Source organism: Rhipicephalus microplus, unplaced genomic scaffold (assembly GCF_043290135.1).
Source record: "Rhipicephalus microplus isolate Deutch F79 unplaced genomic scaffold, USDA_Rmic scaffold_111, whole genome shotgun sequence".
Taxonomy (NCBI): Eukaryota; Metazoa; Arthropoda; class Arachnida; order Ixodida; family Ixodidae; genus Rhipicephalus; species Rhipicephalus microplus.
In genome coordinates, this window is record NW_027464683.1 from 144660 (window position 1) to 162362 (window position 17703).

The following is a 17703-nucleotide window of genomic DNA, read 5'->3' on the forward strand; positions in this document are numbered from 1 at the left end:
TGAAATAGTGGTTCACATCCACATGCTGCGCAGTGAGCAGGCCAGGAGAAAGCACGCCAGGCCATCGAAAAGAACTTTGTCAAGGTAAAGCCTAGTGAGGCACGTGTTAAAACTAAAGCAGTGGCATTGTGTAGGGACATGAAGCTAACGAAACTTGCGAATGCAATTCAAGGAAGTAAATCCAGCACCTTGCAAGTGTTTTTTAGTGCAAAAACGCACAAAGTGGAAATTCCCTTTCGCACTATTGTGAGTGAAAAAGGCTCATGGCAGCACCAGGCTAGCATGTTTTTACAAAAATGCCTGAACAGGTTGTGTTTGAATGATCCGTACGCGACGAAGAATTCTATGGAAGTAGCGCGGTTTTTCGAAGGCAAAGTTTCACATGGGTTGACTTTCTCAGTGGATGTGCAAGATCTGTTTTATTCTGTTTCCCATGTTGAACTTTTTGAGTGTGTTATGGATTGCATTTTAGAGAATTCAGCTATTGGTTTTCAAAATTCCACGGGTCTGAGTGTTGATAATTTTATGTCGCTTTTGGAATTCTATCTGAAACACACTTTCATAGGTTTTGACAAGGGTTTGTACCTCCAAAGAAAAGGCATTTGTATTGGTTCCTGTGTTGCCCCTGTTTTGTGTAACATTTTCTTGGCCTACATTGACCGCGATCTGCTTGAGGTGTTTAGAAGTGACGGAGTGTTAAAGATTTTTAGGTACGTAGACGATTTCCTGGTAGTTTTGGACAAACAAACGAGTACTAACAGTAATGTGCACAACGTTGTAAAGAAGTTTAACAAGTATGGGAGGGGTCTATGTTTTACTTACGAGCTACCGCAGGAAGGAACGCTTCAGTTTTTAGATCTTAAGCTCATATTCAAGCATCAACATACTTGTTATGCGTACTGTCCGCGTGCTAGAAAGAAGCCTTTACCATATACATCATCACATTCTAAGGTAGTAAAGAGGGCGATCGCTTCAATGTGTTTGGAGTCTGCGCTGGTGAGGTCGTGCTCGCATGAGAGGCAGGCCAGCTTCCGTGCTCAGATTGAACGACTGAAGGCAGCCGCGTTCCCGCAGTCTGTGCTGGCGGCGGTGGCCGAAACCCTCCTGAAGAAGCTAAAAGGGCGATCACGGAAGCAGTGCCTGAAAGACGCGCCCAGTGGGCGTGAGAGGCCGTTAGTGGTACCCTATTTACACCGGGTGACGCACAACCTGAAGAAGGTTGCTAACCGGCACGGAGTTGACATGGTGTTTTCTGCACCAAAAAAGCTCTCGAGGTTGTGCGCGCGAATTTCGAGCGGCAATGAGCGCACTAGCCTGTGTAACAAGAAGCATGCCAACCCGGTGGTGCAATGCGACGTGGGAGTGGTATATGCGACTCCGTTTTCCTGCGGCAGATCTTACGTGGGCCAAACAGGCCGCTGCGTTAACGATCGCATACGTGAACACCAGCTGTCAATCAAAAATAGTGAAATGGGAAATTTGCCTGCTCACTGCGCAGCATGTGGATGTGAACCACTATTTCAGGAGACTAAGATACTGGGACATAGCAGAGATACGTGTGCTCGTGAGGTGTTGGAAGCATTCTTCATCAACATGAAAGGTGATAGCTGTGTAAGTGAGGCCTCGGTATCGCTCTACGGTGCAGAAGTGTCCTTTTTGATTGATAAGGTGCGTTAAGTAGCACGTGTTGATCCTCGACGCGTCGGCGCAGCTATGTACGGGTTCCCTATTTATCGACGTTCTACAGTCAATAAAAAACAGTTGGTAGTTTGCGCTCGATCTGTTTAAGTGTTCCTTCTTTGTGGTGTCCTTTCTATTTCAGCGCAATTTTTACCTGAATAGAATGAACAAACTAGCCCCTCAAGACGTCCTGATCGATTACATTTCTTCTACATCGGGCTTCTTCTTACACTCTCCTTCCTTCTGGCCTCTGGACGACAGGATTAATGCACTGGTGAGCCATATCGTCGTGTCAACTTGCAAGGCAAGGTACTTGGCTTTTTGCCGTAAGAAAGGCCTGATTCCTCAAGATATTTGGATGTTGTTTGGTGGCGTCAAGCCATCTAATGGACATGTGAAACGGGTCGCCAAGATTTGGAAATCAGAGTTATGGAGACAGGTGCGGGTCTGTCAAGACTGGTTACGTGTGGTGTGCTATGGCAACTTCCCTGAGGGGGTGGCCGAAAGCAAGTTACGGTCAGCAAGAAGATTGGCAGCGGAAATGACAGAGCAGTGGTGGTGTTTCTACTTGAGGCAAGCCCTGTCAGCTTTAAGACCACGTGTTAGTAAAAAAGAATCGATCGACTCTGACTTGATAGTCATTGGTGATGTACAGCTTCCCGATAACATTTCAAAGGTTTTGCAGAAAGGTCCAAAGTTCTCTCACGAGCCTGCGGTACCTGCTTTCGAGCTTTTGGCTTATAACCGAAGGATGGCGGAAAAAGCAGGTCAAGAGAATCAGGAAAGATGCCTGCTGGAGGGGGTGGAAAGCCTTCAAAGGAGCACAATTCGACCGGCAAAGAGGACGACAAGAGACAACCTGGGAGATATTGTGAGATACTTCAAAGATAAAGGTCTCAGCTTGACTATGGCTGACAAAGAAGGTGGCTTCGTGATTATGCCGTCAGCTATCTACCAGGAGAAAGCACGCCAGGCCATCGAAAAGAACTTTGTCAAGGTAAAGCCTAGTGAGGCACGTGTTAAAACTAAAGCAGTGGCATTGTGTAGGGACATGAAGCTAACGAAACTTGCGAATGCAATTCAAGGAAGTAAATCCAGCACCTTGCAAGTGTTTTTTAGTGCAAAAACGCACAAAGTGGAAATTCCCTTTCGCACTATTGTGAGTGAAAAAGGCTCATGGCAGCACCAGGCTAGCATGTTTTTACAAAAATGCCTGAACAGGTTGTGTTTGAATGATCCGTACGCGACGAAGAATTCTATGGAAGTAGCGCGGTTTTTCGAAGGCAAAGTTTCACATGGGTTGACTTTCTCAGTGGATGTGCAAGATCTGTTTTATTCTGTTTCCCATGTTGAACTTTTTGAGTGTGTTATGGATTGCATTTTAGAGAATTCAGCTATTGGTTTTCAAAATTCCACGGGTCTGAGTGTTGATAATTTTATGTCGCTTTTGGAATTCTATCTGAAACACACTTTTATAGGTTTTGACAAGGGTTTGTACCTCCAAAGAAAAGGCATTTGTATTGGTTCCTGTGTTGCCCCTGTTTTGTGTAACATTTTCTTGGCCTACATTGACCGCGATCTGCTTGAGGTGTTTAGAAGTGACGGAGTGTTAAAGATTTTTAGGTACGTAGACGATTTCCTGGTAGTTTTGGACAAACAAACGAGTACTAACAGTAATGTGCACAACGTTGTAAAGAAGTTTAACAAGTATGGGAGGGGTCTATGTTTTACTTACGAGCTACCGCAGGAAGGAACGCTTCAGTTTTTAGATCTTAAGCTCATATTCAAGCATCAACATACTTGTTATGCGTACTGTCCGCGTGCTAGAAAGAAGCCTTTACCATATACATCATCACATTCTAAGGTAGTAAAGAGGGCGATCGCTTCAATGTGTTTGGAGTCTGCGCTGGTGAGGTCGTGCTCGCATGAGAGGCAGGCCAGCTTCCGTGCTCAGATTGAACGACTGAAGGCAGCCGCGTTCCCGCAGTCTGTGCTGGCGGCGGTGGCCGAAACCCTCCTGAAGAAGCTAAAAGGGCGATCACGGAAGCAGTGCCTGAAAGACGCGCCCAGTGGGCGTGAGAGGCCGTTAGTGGTACCCTATTTACACCGGGTGACGCACAACCTGAAGAAGGTTGCTAACCGGCACGGAGTTGACATGGTGTTTTCTGCACCAAAAAAGCTCTCGAGGTTGTGCGCGCGAATTTCGAGCGGCAATGAGCGCACTAGCCTGTGTAACAAGAAGCATGCCAACCCGGTGGTGCAATGCGACGTGGGAGTGGTATATGCGACTCCGTTTTCCTGCGGCAGATCTTACGTGGGCCAAACAGGCCGCTGCGTTAACGATCGCATACGTGAACACCAGCTGTCAATCAAAAATAGTGAAATGGGAAATTTGCCTGCTCACTGCGCAGCATGTGGATGTGAACCACTATTTCAGGAGACTAAGATACTGGGACATAGCAGAGATACGTGTGCTCGTGAGGTGTTGGAAGCATTCTTCATCAACATGAAAGGTGATAGCTGTGTAAGTGAGGCCTCGGTATCGCTCTACGGTGCAGAAGTGTCCTTTTTGATTGATAAGGTGCGTTAAGTAGCACGTGTTGATCCTCGACGCGTCGGCGCAGCTATGTACGGGTTCCCTATTTATCGACGTTCTACAGTCAATAAAAAACAGTTGGTAGTTTGCGCTCGATCTGTTTAAGTGTTCCTTCTTTGTGGTGTCCTTTCTATTTCAGCGCAATTTTTACCTGAATAGAATGAACCAACTAGCCCCTCAAGACGTCCTGATCGATTACATTTCTTCTACATCGGGCTTCTTCTTACACTCTCCTTCCTTCTGGCCTCTGGACGACAGGATTAATGCACTGGTGAGCCATATCGTCGTGTCAACTTGCAAGGCAAGGTACTTGGCTTTTTGCCGTAAGAAAGGCCTGATTCCTCAAGATATTTGGATGTTGTTTGGTGGCGTCAAGCCATCTAATGGACATGTGAAACGGGTCGCCAAGATTTGGAAATCAGAGTTATGGAGACAGGTGCGGGTCTGTCAAGACTGGTTACGTGTGGTGTGCTATGGCAACTTCCCTGAGGGGGTGGCCGAAAGCAAGTTACGGTCAGCAAGAAGATTGGCAGCGGAAATGACAGAGCAGTGGTGGTGTTTCTACTTGAGGCAAGCCCTGTCAGCTTTAAGACCACGTGTTAGTAAAAAAGAATCGATCGACTCTGACTTGATAGTCATTGGTGATGTACAGCTTCCCGATAACATTTCAAAGGTTTTGCAGAAAGGTCCAAAGTTCTCTCACGAGCCTGCGGTACCTGCTTTCGAGCTTTTGGCTTATAACCGAAGGATGGCGGAAAAAGCAGGTCAAGAGAATCAGGAAAGATGCCTGCTGGAGGGGGTGGAAAGCCTTCAAAGGAGCACAATTCGACCGGCAAAGAGGACGACAAGAGACAACCTGGGAGATATTGTGAGATACTTCAAAGATAAAGGTCTCAGCTTGACTATGGCTGACAAAGAAGGTGGCTTCGTGATTATGCCGTCAGCTATCTACCAGGAGAAAGCACGCCAGGCCATCGAAAAGAACTTTGTCAAGGTAAAGCCTAGTGAGGCACGTGTTAAAACTAAAGCAGTGGCATTGTGTAGGGACATGAAGCTAACGAAACTTGCGAATGCAATTCAAGGAAGTAAATCCAGCACCTTGCAAGTGTTTTTTAGTGCAAAAACGCACAAAGTGGAAATTCCCTTTCGCACTATTGTGAGTGAAAAAGGCTCATGGCAGCACCAGGCAAGCATGTTTTTACAAAAATGCCTGAACAGGTTGTGTTTGAATGATCCGTACGCGACGAAGAATTCTATGGAAGTAGCGCGGTTTTTCGAAGGCAAAGTTTCACATGGGTTGACTTTCTCAGTGGATGTGCAAGATCTGTTTTATTCTGTTTCCCATGTTGAACTTTTTGAGTGTGTTATGGATTGCATTTTAGAGAATTCAGCTATTGGTTTTCAAAATTCCACGGGTCTGAGTGTTGATAATTTTATGTCGCTTTTGGAATTCTATCTGAAACACACTTTCATAGGTTTTGACAAGGGTTTGTACCTCCAAAGAAAAGGCATTTGTATTGGTTCCTGTGTTGCCCCTGTTTTGTGTAACATTTTCTTGGCCGACATTGACCGCGATCTGCTTGAGGTGTTTAGAAGTGACGGAGTGTTAAAGATTTTTAGGTACGTAGACGATTTCCTGGTAGTTTTGGACAAACAAACGAGTACTAACAGTAATGTGCACAACGTTGTAAAGAAGTTTAACAAGTATGGGAGGGGTCTATGTTTTACTTACGAGCTACCGCAGGAAGGAACGCTTCAGTTTTTAGATCTTAAGCTCATATTCAAGCATCAACATACTTGTTATGCGTACTGTCCGCGTGCTAGAAAGAAGCCTTTACCATATACATCATCACATTCTAAGGTAGTAAAGAGGGCGATCGCTTCAATGTGTTTGGAGTCTGCGCTGGTGAGGTCGTGCTCGCATGAGAGGCAGGCCAGCTTCCGTGCTCAGATTGAACGACTGAAGGCAGCCGCGTTCCCGCAGTCTGTGCTGGCGGCGGTGGCCGAAACCCTCCTGAAGAAGCTAAAAGGGCGATCACGGAAGCAGTGCCTGAAAGACGCGCCCAGTGGGCGTGAGAGGCCGTTAGTGGTACCCTATTTACACCGGGTGACGCACAACCTGAAGAAGGTTGCTAACCGGCACGGAGTTGACATGGTGTTTTCTGCACCAAAAAAGCTCTCGAGGTTGTGCGCGCGAATTTCGAGCGGCAATGAGCGCACTAGCCTGTGTAACAAGAAGCATGCCAACCCGGTGGTGCAATGCGACGTGGGAGTGGTATATGCGACTCCGTTTTCCTGCGGCAGATCTTACGTGGGCCAAACAGGCCGCTGCGTTAACGATCGCATACGTGAACACCAGCTGTCAATCAAAAATAGTGAAATGGGAAATTTGCCTGCTCACTGCGCAGCATGTGGATGTGAACCACTATTTCAGGAGACTAAGATACTGGGACATAGCAGAGATACGTGTGCTCGTGAGGTGTTGGAAGCATTCTTCATCAACATGAAAGGTGATAGCTGTGTAAGTGAGGCCTCGGTATCGCTCTACGGTGCAGAAGTGTCCTTTTTGATTGATAAGGTGCGTTAAGTAGCACGTGTTGATCCTCGACGCGTCGGCGCAGCTATGTACGGGTTCCCTATTTATCGACGTTCTACAGTCAATAAAAAACAGTTGGTAGTTTGCGCTCGATCTGTTTAAGTGTTCCTTCTTTGTGGTGTCCTTTCTATTTCAGCGCAATTTTTACCTGAATAGTACTGCAATAAGTTGGTGAAAAACTGTGAGGTTATGCAAATATCGTAATTGTGAACGAAACAGTGTAATAGAGCGTTTTTCAATACAAGTACGAATGTTAGGTTAGGTTAAGATATGAACCGTCGTAAAACCGCATTAAACAATGTCACTTAGAGAGATGCAGTGTTTTTCACCATTACAAGTTGGGAACTGCGATATCTAATGTGAAAGCACTTGCAAACGTCGTTAGGTTAGGTTAGGTTAGGTTAGGTTAGGTTACGTTAGGTTAGGTTTGATTAGGTTAGGTTAGGTTAGGTTATGTTAGGTTAGGTTGGGTTAGGTTAGGTTAGGTTACGTTAGGTTAAGGTATGAACCGTCGTAAAACCGCAATAAACAATGTCACTTTTTGAGATGCAGTGTTTTTCACCTTTACAAGTTGGGAACTGCGATATCTAATGTGAAAGCGCTTGAAACCGTCGTAATGTTGTAGAAAGCAATGTAAAGTAGAGAGTAAAACGTTTTCTAACGATAGAAGTGCGAAGGTTATGTTAGGTTGAGTTATGTTAGTTTAAGCTAGGTAGCGTCGTGAAACCACCAAAAACGACGTCATCTAACGAGATAGTGTTGTTTTATTGCGAGTACGAAACTGCGATAGGTAAAATGTTGTGAAAGCACACAAAACGGCATGAACAAGCCAAATACTGCGTGTTGTACCGTTACAAGTGCGAAACTGCTATGTTGTGACATTCTCGGTAAAGCGCATGCAAGTATCGTGAAACCTTAAAGAACGATGTCATTTAGCGAGATACAGCGTTCTGTACTGTAATAAGTTGGTGAGAAACTGTGAGGTCAAGCAAATATCGTAATTGTGAACGAAACAGTGTAATTGAGCGTCTTTAGATACAAGTGCGAATGTTAGGTTAGGTTGACATATCAACCGTCGTAAAACCGCATTAAACAATGTCACTTAGTGAGATGTAGTGTTTTTCAACATTAAAAGTCGGGAACTACGATATCTAATGTGAAAGCGCATGAAACCGTCGTAATCTTGTAGAAAACATTGTAAAGTGGCGAGTAAAACGTTTTCTAACGATAGAAGTGCGAAGGTTAGGTTAGGTTAGGTTAGTTTAAGCTAGGTAGCGTCGTGAAACTACCAAAAACGACGTCATCTAACGAGATAGTGTTGTTTTATAGCGAGTATTAAACTGCGATAGGTGAAATGTTGTGAAAGCACACAAAACGGCATGAACAAGCCAAATACTGCGTGTTCTACCGTTACAAGTGCGAAACTGCTATATTGTGATATTCTCGTTAAAGCGCATGCAAGCATCGTGAAACCTTAAAGAACAATGTCATTTAGCGAGATACAGCGTCCTGTACTGCAATAAGTTGGTGAAAAACTGTGAGGTTATGCAAATATCCTAATTGTGAACGAAACAGTGTAATAGAGCGTTTTTTAATACAAGTGCGAATGTTAGGTTAGGTTAAGATATGAACCGTCGTAAAACCGCATTAATCAATGTCACTTAGTGAGATGCAGTGTTTTTCACCATTACAAGTCGGGAACTGCGATATCTAATGTGAAAGCGCTTGCAACCGTCGTTAGGTTAGGTTAGGTTAGGTTAGGTTAGGTTAGGTTAGGTTAGGTTAGGTTAGGTTTGGTTAGGTTAGGTTTGGTTAGGTTAGGTTAGATTAGGCTAGGTTGGGTTGAGTTGGGTTAGGTTAGGTTAGGTTAGGTTAGGTTGGGTTAGGTTAGGTTACGTTAGGTTAGGTTACGTTAGGTTAGGTTAGGTTACGTTAGGTTAGGTTAGGTTAGGTAAGGATAATTTGGTTAGGTTAGGTAAGGTTAGGTTAGGTTAGGTTAGGTTGGGTTGGGTGTTGTTGGGTTGGGTTGGGTTGGGTTAGGTTGGGTTAGGTTAGGTTAGGTTACGTTAGGTTAGGTTAGGTTAGGTTACGTTAGGTTATGTTAGGTTAGGTTAGGTTACGTTAGGTTAGGTTAGGTCAGGTAAGGTTAGGTTACGTTAGAATAGGTTAGGTTAGGTTACGTTAGGTTAGGTTAGGGTATGTTAGGTAAGGTTTGGTTAGGTTAGGTTAGGTTAGGTTGTGTTAGGTAAGGTTAGGTTAGGTTAAGATATGAACTGCGCTAAAACCGCATTAAACAATGTCACTTAGTGAGATGCTGTGTTTTCCACCATTACAAGTCGGGAACTGCGATATCTAATGTGAAAGCGCATGAAACCAACGTAATCTTGTAGAAAACATTGTAAAGTAGCGAATAAAACGTTTTCTAACAATAGAAGTGCGAAGGTTCGGTTAGTTTGAGCTAGGTAGCGTCGTGAATCCACCAAAAACGATGTCAACTAACGAGATAGTGTTGTTTTATTGCGAGTACGAAACTGCGATAGGTGAAATATTGGGAAAGCACACAAAATGGCATGAACTAGCCAGATACTGCGTCTTGTGCCGTTACAAGTGCGAAACTGCTTTATTGTGATATTCTCGCTAAAGCGCATGCAAGTATCGTGAAACCTCTAAGAACGATGTCATCTAGCGAGATACAGCGTTCTGTACTGTAATAGGTTGGTGAGAAACTGTGAGGTCAAGCAAATATCGTAATTGTGAACGAAACAGTGTAATTGAGCGTATTTAGATACAAGTGCGAATGTTTGGTTAGGTTGAGATATCAACCGTCGTAAAACCGCATTAAACAATGTCACTTAGTGAGATGTAGTTTTTTTCAACATTACAAGTCGGGAACTACGATATCTAATGTGAAAGCGCATGAAACCGTCGTAATCGTGTAGAAAACATTGTAAAATTGCGAGTAAAACGTTTTCTAACGATAGAAGTGCGAAGGTTAGGTTAGGTTAGGTTAGTTTAAGCTAGGTAGCGTCGTGAAACTACCAAAAACGACGTCATCTAACGAGATAGTGTTGTTTTATTGCGAGTATTAAACTGCGATAGGTGAAATGTTGTGAATGCACACAAAACGGCATGAACAAGCCAAATACTGCGTGTTCTACCGTTACAAGTGCGAAACTGCTATATTGTAATATTCTCGTTAAAGCCAAATACTGCGTGTTGTACCGTTACAAGTGCGAAACTGCTATGTTGTGACATTCTCGGTAAAGCGCATGCAAGTATCGTGAAACCTTAAAGAACGATGTCATTTAGCGAGATACAGCGTTCTGTACTGTAATAAGTTGGTGAGAAACTGTGAGGTCAAGCAAATATCGTAATTGTGAACGAAACAGTGTAATTGAGCGTCTTTAGATACAAGTGCGAATGTTAGGTTAGGTTGACATATCAACCGTCGTAAAACCGCATTAAACAATGTCACTTAGTGAGATGTAGTGTTTTTCAACATTACAAGTCGGGAACTACGATATCTAATGTGAAAGCGCATGAAACCGTCGTAATCTTGTAGAAAACATTGTAAAGTTGCGAGTAAAACGTTTTCTAACGATAGAAGTGCGAAGGTTAGGTTAGGTTAGGTTAGTTTAAGCTAGGTAGCGTCGTGAAACTACCAAAAACGACGTCATCTAACGAGATAGTGTTGTTTTATTGCGAGTATTAAACTGCGATAGGTAAAATGTTGTGAATGCACACAAAACGGCATGAACAAGCCAAATACTGCGTGTTCTACCGTTACAAGTGCGAAACTGCTATATTGTGATATTCTCGTTAAAGCGCATGCAAGCATCGTGAAACCTTAAAGAACGATGTCATTTAGCGAGATACAGCGTTCTGTACTGCAATAAGTTGGTGAAAAACTGTGAGGTTATGCAAATATCGTAATTGTGAACGAAACAGTGTAATAGAGCGTTTTTCAATACCAGTACGAATGTTAGGTTAGGTTAAGATATGAACCGTCGTAAAACCGCATTAAACAATGTCACTTAGAGAGATGCAGTGTTTTTCACCATTACAAGTTGGGAACTGCGATATCTAATGTGAAAGCACTTGCAAACGTCGTTAGGTTAGGTTAGGTTAGGTTAGGTTAGGTTACGTTAGGTTAGGTTTGGTTAGGTTAGGTTAGGTTATGTTAGGTTAGGTTGGGTTAGGTTAGGTTAGGTTAGGTTACGTTAGGTTAAGGTATGAACCGCCGTAAAACCGCAATAAACAATGTCACTTTGTGAGATGCAGTGTTTTTCACCTTTACAAGTTGGGAACTGCGATATCTAATGTGAAAGCGCTTGAAACCGTCGTAATGTTGTAGAAAGCAATGTAAAGTAGCGAGTAAAACGTTTTCTAACGAAAGAAGTGCGAAGGTTATGTTAGGTTGAGTTATGTTAGTTTAAGCTAGGTAGCGTCGTGAAACCACCAAAAACGACGTCATCTAACGAGATAGTGTTGTTTTATTGCGAGTACGAAACTGCGATAGGTAAAATGTTGTGAAAGCACACAAAACGGCATGAACAAGCCAAATACTGCGTGTTGTACCGTTACAAGTGCGAAACTGCTATGTTGTGACATTCTCGGTAAAGCGCATGCAAGTATCGTGAAACCTTAAAGAACGATGTCATTTAGCGAGATACAGCGTTCTGTACTGTAATAAGTTGGTGAGAAACTGTGAGGTCAAGCAAATATCGTAATTGTGAACGAAACAGTGTAATTGAGCGTCTTTAGATACAAGTGCGAATGTTAGGTTAGGTTGACATATCAACCGTCGTAAAACCGCATTAAACAATGTCACTTAGTGAGATGTAGTGTTTTTCAACATTACAAGTCGGGAACTACGATATCTAATGTGAAAGCGCATGAAACCGTCGTAATCTTGTAGAAAACATTGTAAAGTGGCGAGTAAAACGTTTTCTAACGATAGAAGTGCGAAGGTTAGGTTAGGTTAGGTTAGTTTAAGCTAGGTAGCGTCGTGAAACTACCAAAAACGACGTCATCTAACGAGATAGTGTTGTTTTATAGCGAGTATTAAACTGCGATAGGTGAAATGTTGTGAAAGCACACAAAACGGCATGAACAAGCCAAATACTGCGTGTTCTACCGTTACAAGTGCGAAACTGCTATATTGTGATATTCTCGTTAAAGCGCATGCAAGCATCGTGAAACCTTAAAGAACAATGTCATTTAGCGAGATACAGCGTCCTGTACTGCAATAAGTTGGTGAAAAACTGTGAGGTTATGCAAATATCCTAATTGTGAACGAAACAGTGTAATAGAGCGTTTTTTAATACAAGTGCGAATGTTAGGTTAGGTTAAGATATGAACCGTCGTAAAACCGCATTAATCAATGTCACTTAGTGAGATGCAGTGTTTTTCACCATTACAAGTCGGGAACTGCGATATCTAATGTGAAAGCGCTTGCAAACGTCGTTAGGTTAGGTTAGGTTAGGTTAGGTTAGGTTAGGTTACGTTAGGTTAGGTTAGGTTAGGTTTGGTTAGGTTAGGTTAGGTTAGGTTAGGTTAGGGTATGTTAGGTAAGGTTTGGTTAGGTTAGGTTAGGATGGGTTAGGTTAGGTTAGGTTACGTTAGGTTAAGGTATGAACCGTCGTAAAACCGCAATAAACAATGTCACTTAGTGAGATGCAGTGTTTTTCACCTTTACAAGTTGGGAACTGCGATATCTAATGTGAAAGCGCTTGAAACCGTCGTAATGTTGTAGAAAGGAATGTAAAGTAGCGAGTAAAACGTTTTCTAACGATAGAAGTGCGAAGGTTATGTTAGGTTGAGTTATGTTAGTTTAAGCTAGGTAGCGTCGTGAAACCACCAAAAACGACGTCATCTAACGAGATAGTGTTGTTTTATTGCGAGTACGAAACTGCGATAGGCAAAATGTTGTGAAAGCACACAAAACGGCGTGAACAAGCCAAATACTGCGTGTTGTACCGTTACAAGTGCGAAAGTGCTATGTTGTGACATTCTCGGTAAAGCGCATGCAAGTATCGTGAAACCTTAAAGAACGATGTCATTTAGCGAGATACAGCGTTCTGTACTGTAATAAGTTGGTGAGAAACTGTGAGGTCAAGCAAATATCGTAATTGTGAACGAAACAGTGTAATTGAGCGTCTTTAGATACAAGTGCGAATGTTAGGTTAGGTTGACATATCAACCGTCGTAAAACCGCATTAAACAATGTCACTTAGTGAGATGTAGTGTTTTTCAACATTACAAGTCGGGAACTACGATATCTAATGTGAAAGCGCATGAAACCGTCGTAATCTTGTAGAAAACATTGTAAAGTTGCGAGTAAAACGTTTTCTAACGATAGAAGTGCGAAGGTTAGGTTAGGTTAGGTTAGTTTAAGCTAGGTAGCGTCGTGAAACTACCAAAAACGACGTCATCTAACGAGATAGTGTTGTTTTATTGCGAGTATTAAACTGCGATAGGTAAAATGTTGTGAATGCACACAAAACGGCATGAACAAGCCAAATACTGCGTGTTCTACCGTTACAAGTGCGAAACTGCTATATTGTGATATTCTCGTTAAAGCGCATGCAAGCATCGTGAAACCTTAAAGAACGATGTCATTTAGCGAGATACAGCGTTCTGTACTGCAATAAGTTGGTGAAAAACTGTGAGGTTATGCAAATATCGTAATTGTGAACGAAACAGTGTAATAGAGCGTTTTTCAATACCAGTACGAATGTTAGGTTAGGTTAAGATATGAACCGTCGTAAAACCGCATTAAACAATGTCACTTAGAGAGATGCAGTGTTTTTCACCATTACAAGTTGGGAACTGCGATATCTAATGTGAAAGCACTTGCAAACGTCGTTAGGTTAGGTTAGGTTAGGTTAGGTTAGGTTACGTTAGGTTAGGTTTGGTTAGGTTAGGTTAGGTTATGTTAGGTTAGGTTGGGTTAGGTTAGGTTAGGTTAGGTTACGTTAGGTTAAGGTATGAACCGCCGTAAAACCGCAATAAACAATGTCACTTTGTGAGATGCAGTGTTTTTCACCTTTACAAGTTGGGAACTGCGATATCTAATGTGAAAGCGCTTGAAACCGTCGTAATGTTGTAGAAAGCAATGTAAAGTAGCGAGTAAAACGTTTTCTAACGAAAGAAGTGCGAAGGTTATGTTAGGTTGAGTTATGTTAGTTTAAGCTAGGTAGCGTCGTGAAACCACCAAAAACGACGTCATCTAACGAGATAGTGTTGTTTTATTGCGAGTACGAAACTGCGATAGGTAAAATGTTGTGAAAGCACACAAAACGGCATGAACAAGCCAAATACTGCGTGTTGTACCGTTACAAGTGCGAAACTGCTATGTTGTGACATTCTCGGTAAAGCGCATGCAAGTATCGTGAAACCTTAAAGAACGATGTCATTTAGCGAGATACAGCGTTCTGTACTGTAATAAGTTGGTGAGAAACTGTGAGGTCAAGCAAATATCGTAATTGTGAACGAAACAGTGTAATTGAGCGTCTTTAGATACAAGTGCGAATGTTAGGTTAGGTTGACATATCAACCGTCGTAAAACCGCATTAAACAATGTCACTTAGTGAGATGTAGTGTTTTTCAACATTACAAGTCGGGAACTACGATATCTAATGTGAAAGCGCATGAAACCGTCGTAATCTTGTAGAAAACATTGTAAAGTGGCGAGTAAAACGTTTTCTAACGATAGAAGTGCGAAGGTTAGGTTAGGTTAGGTTAGTTTAAGCTAGGTAGCGTCGTGAAACTACCAAAAACGACGTCATCTAACGAGATAGTGTTGTTTTATAGCGAGTATTAAACTGCGATAGGTGAAATGTTGTGAAAGCACACAAAACGGCATGAACAAGCCAAATACTGCGTGTTCTACCGTTACAAGTGCGAAACTGCTATATTGTGATATTCTCGTTAAAGCGCATACAAGCATCGTGAAACCTTAAAGAACAATGTCATTTAGCGAGATACAGCGTCCTGTACTGCAATAAGTTGGTGAAAAACTGTGAGGTTATGCAAATATCCTAATTGTGAACGAAACAGTGTAATAGAGCGTTTTTTAATACAAGTGCGAATGTTAGGTTAGGTTAAGATATGAACCGTCGTAAAACCGCATTAATCAATGTCACTTAGTGAGATGCAGTGTTTTTCACCATTACAAGTCGGGAACTGCGATATCTAATGTGAAAGCGCTTGCAAACGTCGTTAGGTTAGGTTAGGTTAGGTTAGGTTAGGTTACGTTAGGTTAGGTTAGGTTAGGTTTGGTTAGGTTAGGTTAGGTTAGGTTAGGTTAGGGTATGTTAGGTAAGGTTTGGTTAGGTTAGGTTAGGATGGGTTAGGTTAGGTTAGGTTACGTTAGGTTAAGGTATGAACCGTCGTAAAACCGCAATAAACAATGTCACTTAGTGAGATGCAGTGTTTTTCACCTTTACAAGTTGGGAACTGCGATATCTAATGTGAAAGCGCTTGAAACCGTCGTAATGTTGTAGAAAGGAATGTAAAGTAGCGAGTAAAACGTTTTCTAACGATAGAAGTGCGAAGGTTATGTTAGGTTGAGTTATGTTAGTTTAAGCTAGGTAGCGTCGTGAAACCACCAAAAACGACGTCATCTAATGAGATAGTGTTGTTTTATTGCGAGTACGAAACTGCGATAGGCAAAATGTTGTGAAAGCACACAAAACGGCGTGAACAAGCCAAATACTGCGTGTTGTACCGTTACAAGTGCGAAAGTGCTATGTTGTGACATTCTCGGTAAAGCGCATGCAAGTATCGTGAAACCTTAAAGAACGATGTCATTTAGCGAGATACAGCGTTCTGTACTGTAATAAGTTGGTGAGAAACTGTGAGGTCAAGCAAATATCGTAATTGTGAACGAAACAGCGTAATTGAGCGTCTTTAGATACAAGTGCGAATGTTAGGTTAGGTTGACATATCAACCGTCGTAAAACCGCATTTAGCAATGTCACTTAGTGAGATGTAGTGTTTTTCAACATTACAAGTCGTGAACTACAATATCTAATGTGAAAGCGCATGAAACCGTCGTAATCTTGTAGAAAACATTGTAAAGTGGCGAGTAAAACGTTTTCTAACGATAGAAGTGTGAAGGTTAGGTTAGGTTAGGTTAGTTTAAGCTAGGTAGCGTCGTGAAACTACCAAAAACGACGTCATCTAACGAGATAGTGTTGTTTTATAGCGAGTAATAAACTGCGATAGGTGAAATGTTGTGAAAGCACACAAAACGGCATGAACAAGCCAAATACTGCGTGTTCTACCGTTACAAGTGCGAAACTCCTATATTGTGATATTCTCGTTAAATCGCATGCAAGCATCGTGAAACCTTAAAGAACAATGTCATTTAGCGAGATACAGCGTTCTGTACTGCAATAAGTTGGTGAAAAACTGTGAGGTTATGCAAATATCGTAATTGTGAACAAAACAGTGTAATAGAGCGTTTTTAGATACAAGTGCGAATGTTAGGTTAGGTTAAGATATGAACCGTCGTAAAACCGCATTAAACAATGTCAATTACTGAGATGCAGTGTTTTTCACCATTAAAAGTGGGGAACTGCGATATTTATTGTGAAAGCGCTTGCAACCGTCGTTAGGTTAGGTTAGGTTAGGTTAGGTTAGGTTAGGTTAGGTTTGGTTAGGTTAGGTTAGGTTAGGTTAGGTTAGGTTAGATTAGGTTAGGTTGGGTTGAGTTGGGTTAGGTTAGGTTAGGTTAGGTTAGGTTGGGTTAGGTTAGGTTAGGTTAGGTTACGTTAGGTTAGGTTACGTTAGGTTAGGTTAGGTTACGTTAGGTTAGGTTAGGTTAGGTAAGGATAATTTGGTTAGGTTAGGTAAGGTTAGGTTAGGTTAGGTTAGGTTGGGTTGGGTGTTGTTGGGTTGGGTTGGGTTGGGTTAGGTTGGGTTAGGTTAGGTTAGGTTACGTTAGGTTAGGTTAGGTTAGGTTACGTTAGGTTATGTTAGGTTAGGTTAGGTTACGTTAGGTTAGGTTAGGTCAGGTAAGGTTAGGTTACGTTAGAATAGGTTAGGTTAGGTTACGTTAGGTTAGGTTAGGGTATGTTAGGTAAGGTTTGGTTAGGTTAGGTTAGGTTAGGTTGTGTTAGGTAAGGTTAGGTTAGGTTAAGATATGAACCGCGCTAAAACCGCATTAAACAATGTCACTTAGTGAGATGCTGTGTTTTCCACCATTACAAGTCGGGAACTGCGATATCTAATGTGAAAGCGCATGAAACCAACGTAATCTTGTAGAAAACATTGTAAAGTAGCGAATAAAACGTTTTCTAACAATAGAAGTGCGAAGGTTCGGTTAGTTTGAGCTAGGTAGCGTCGTGAATCCACCAAAAACGATGTCATCTAACGAGATAGTGTTGTTTTATTGCGAGTACGAAACTGCGATAGGTGAAATATTGGGAAAGCACACAAAATGGCATGAACTAGCCAGATACTGCGTCTTGTGCCGTTACAAGTGCGAAACTGCTTTATTGTGATATTCTCGCTAAAGCGCATGCAAGTATCGTGAAACCTTAAAGAACGATGTCATCTAGCGAGATACAGCGTTCTGTACTGTAATAGGTTGGTGAGAAACTGTGAGGTCAAGCAAATATCGTATTTGTGAACGAAACAGTGTAATTGAGCGTATTTAGATACAAGTGCGAATGTTTGGTTAGGTTGAGATATCAACCGTCGTAAAACCGCATTAAACAATGTCACTTAGTGAGATGTAGTTTTTTTCAACATTACAAGTCGGGAACTACGATATCTAACGTGAAAGCGCATGAAACCGTCGTAATCGTGTAGAAAACATTGT

The 17703-nt window shown here is 42.2% G+C and overlaps 1 protein-coding gene across 1 annotated transcript in view; it reads left to right on the top strand.

Annotated features, from left to right (window-relative positions):
* Positions 1 to 1843: 1843 nt before the first annotated feature.
* The window catches only part of LOC142790468 (uncharacterized), a 184831-nt gene continuing 168971 nt past the window's right edge, over positions 1844 to 17703 (top strand). The window contains exons 1-2 of the mRNA XM_075885305.1: positions 1844 to 2677; positions 4416 to 6797. Of these exons, the coding sequence (XP_075741420.1) occupies positions 1844 to 2677; positions 4416 to 6797 (3216 nt within the window). The remainder of the gene's footprint in view (positions 2678 to 4415; positions 6798 to 17703) is intronic.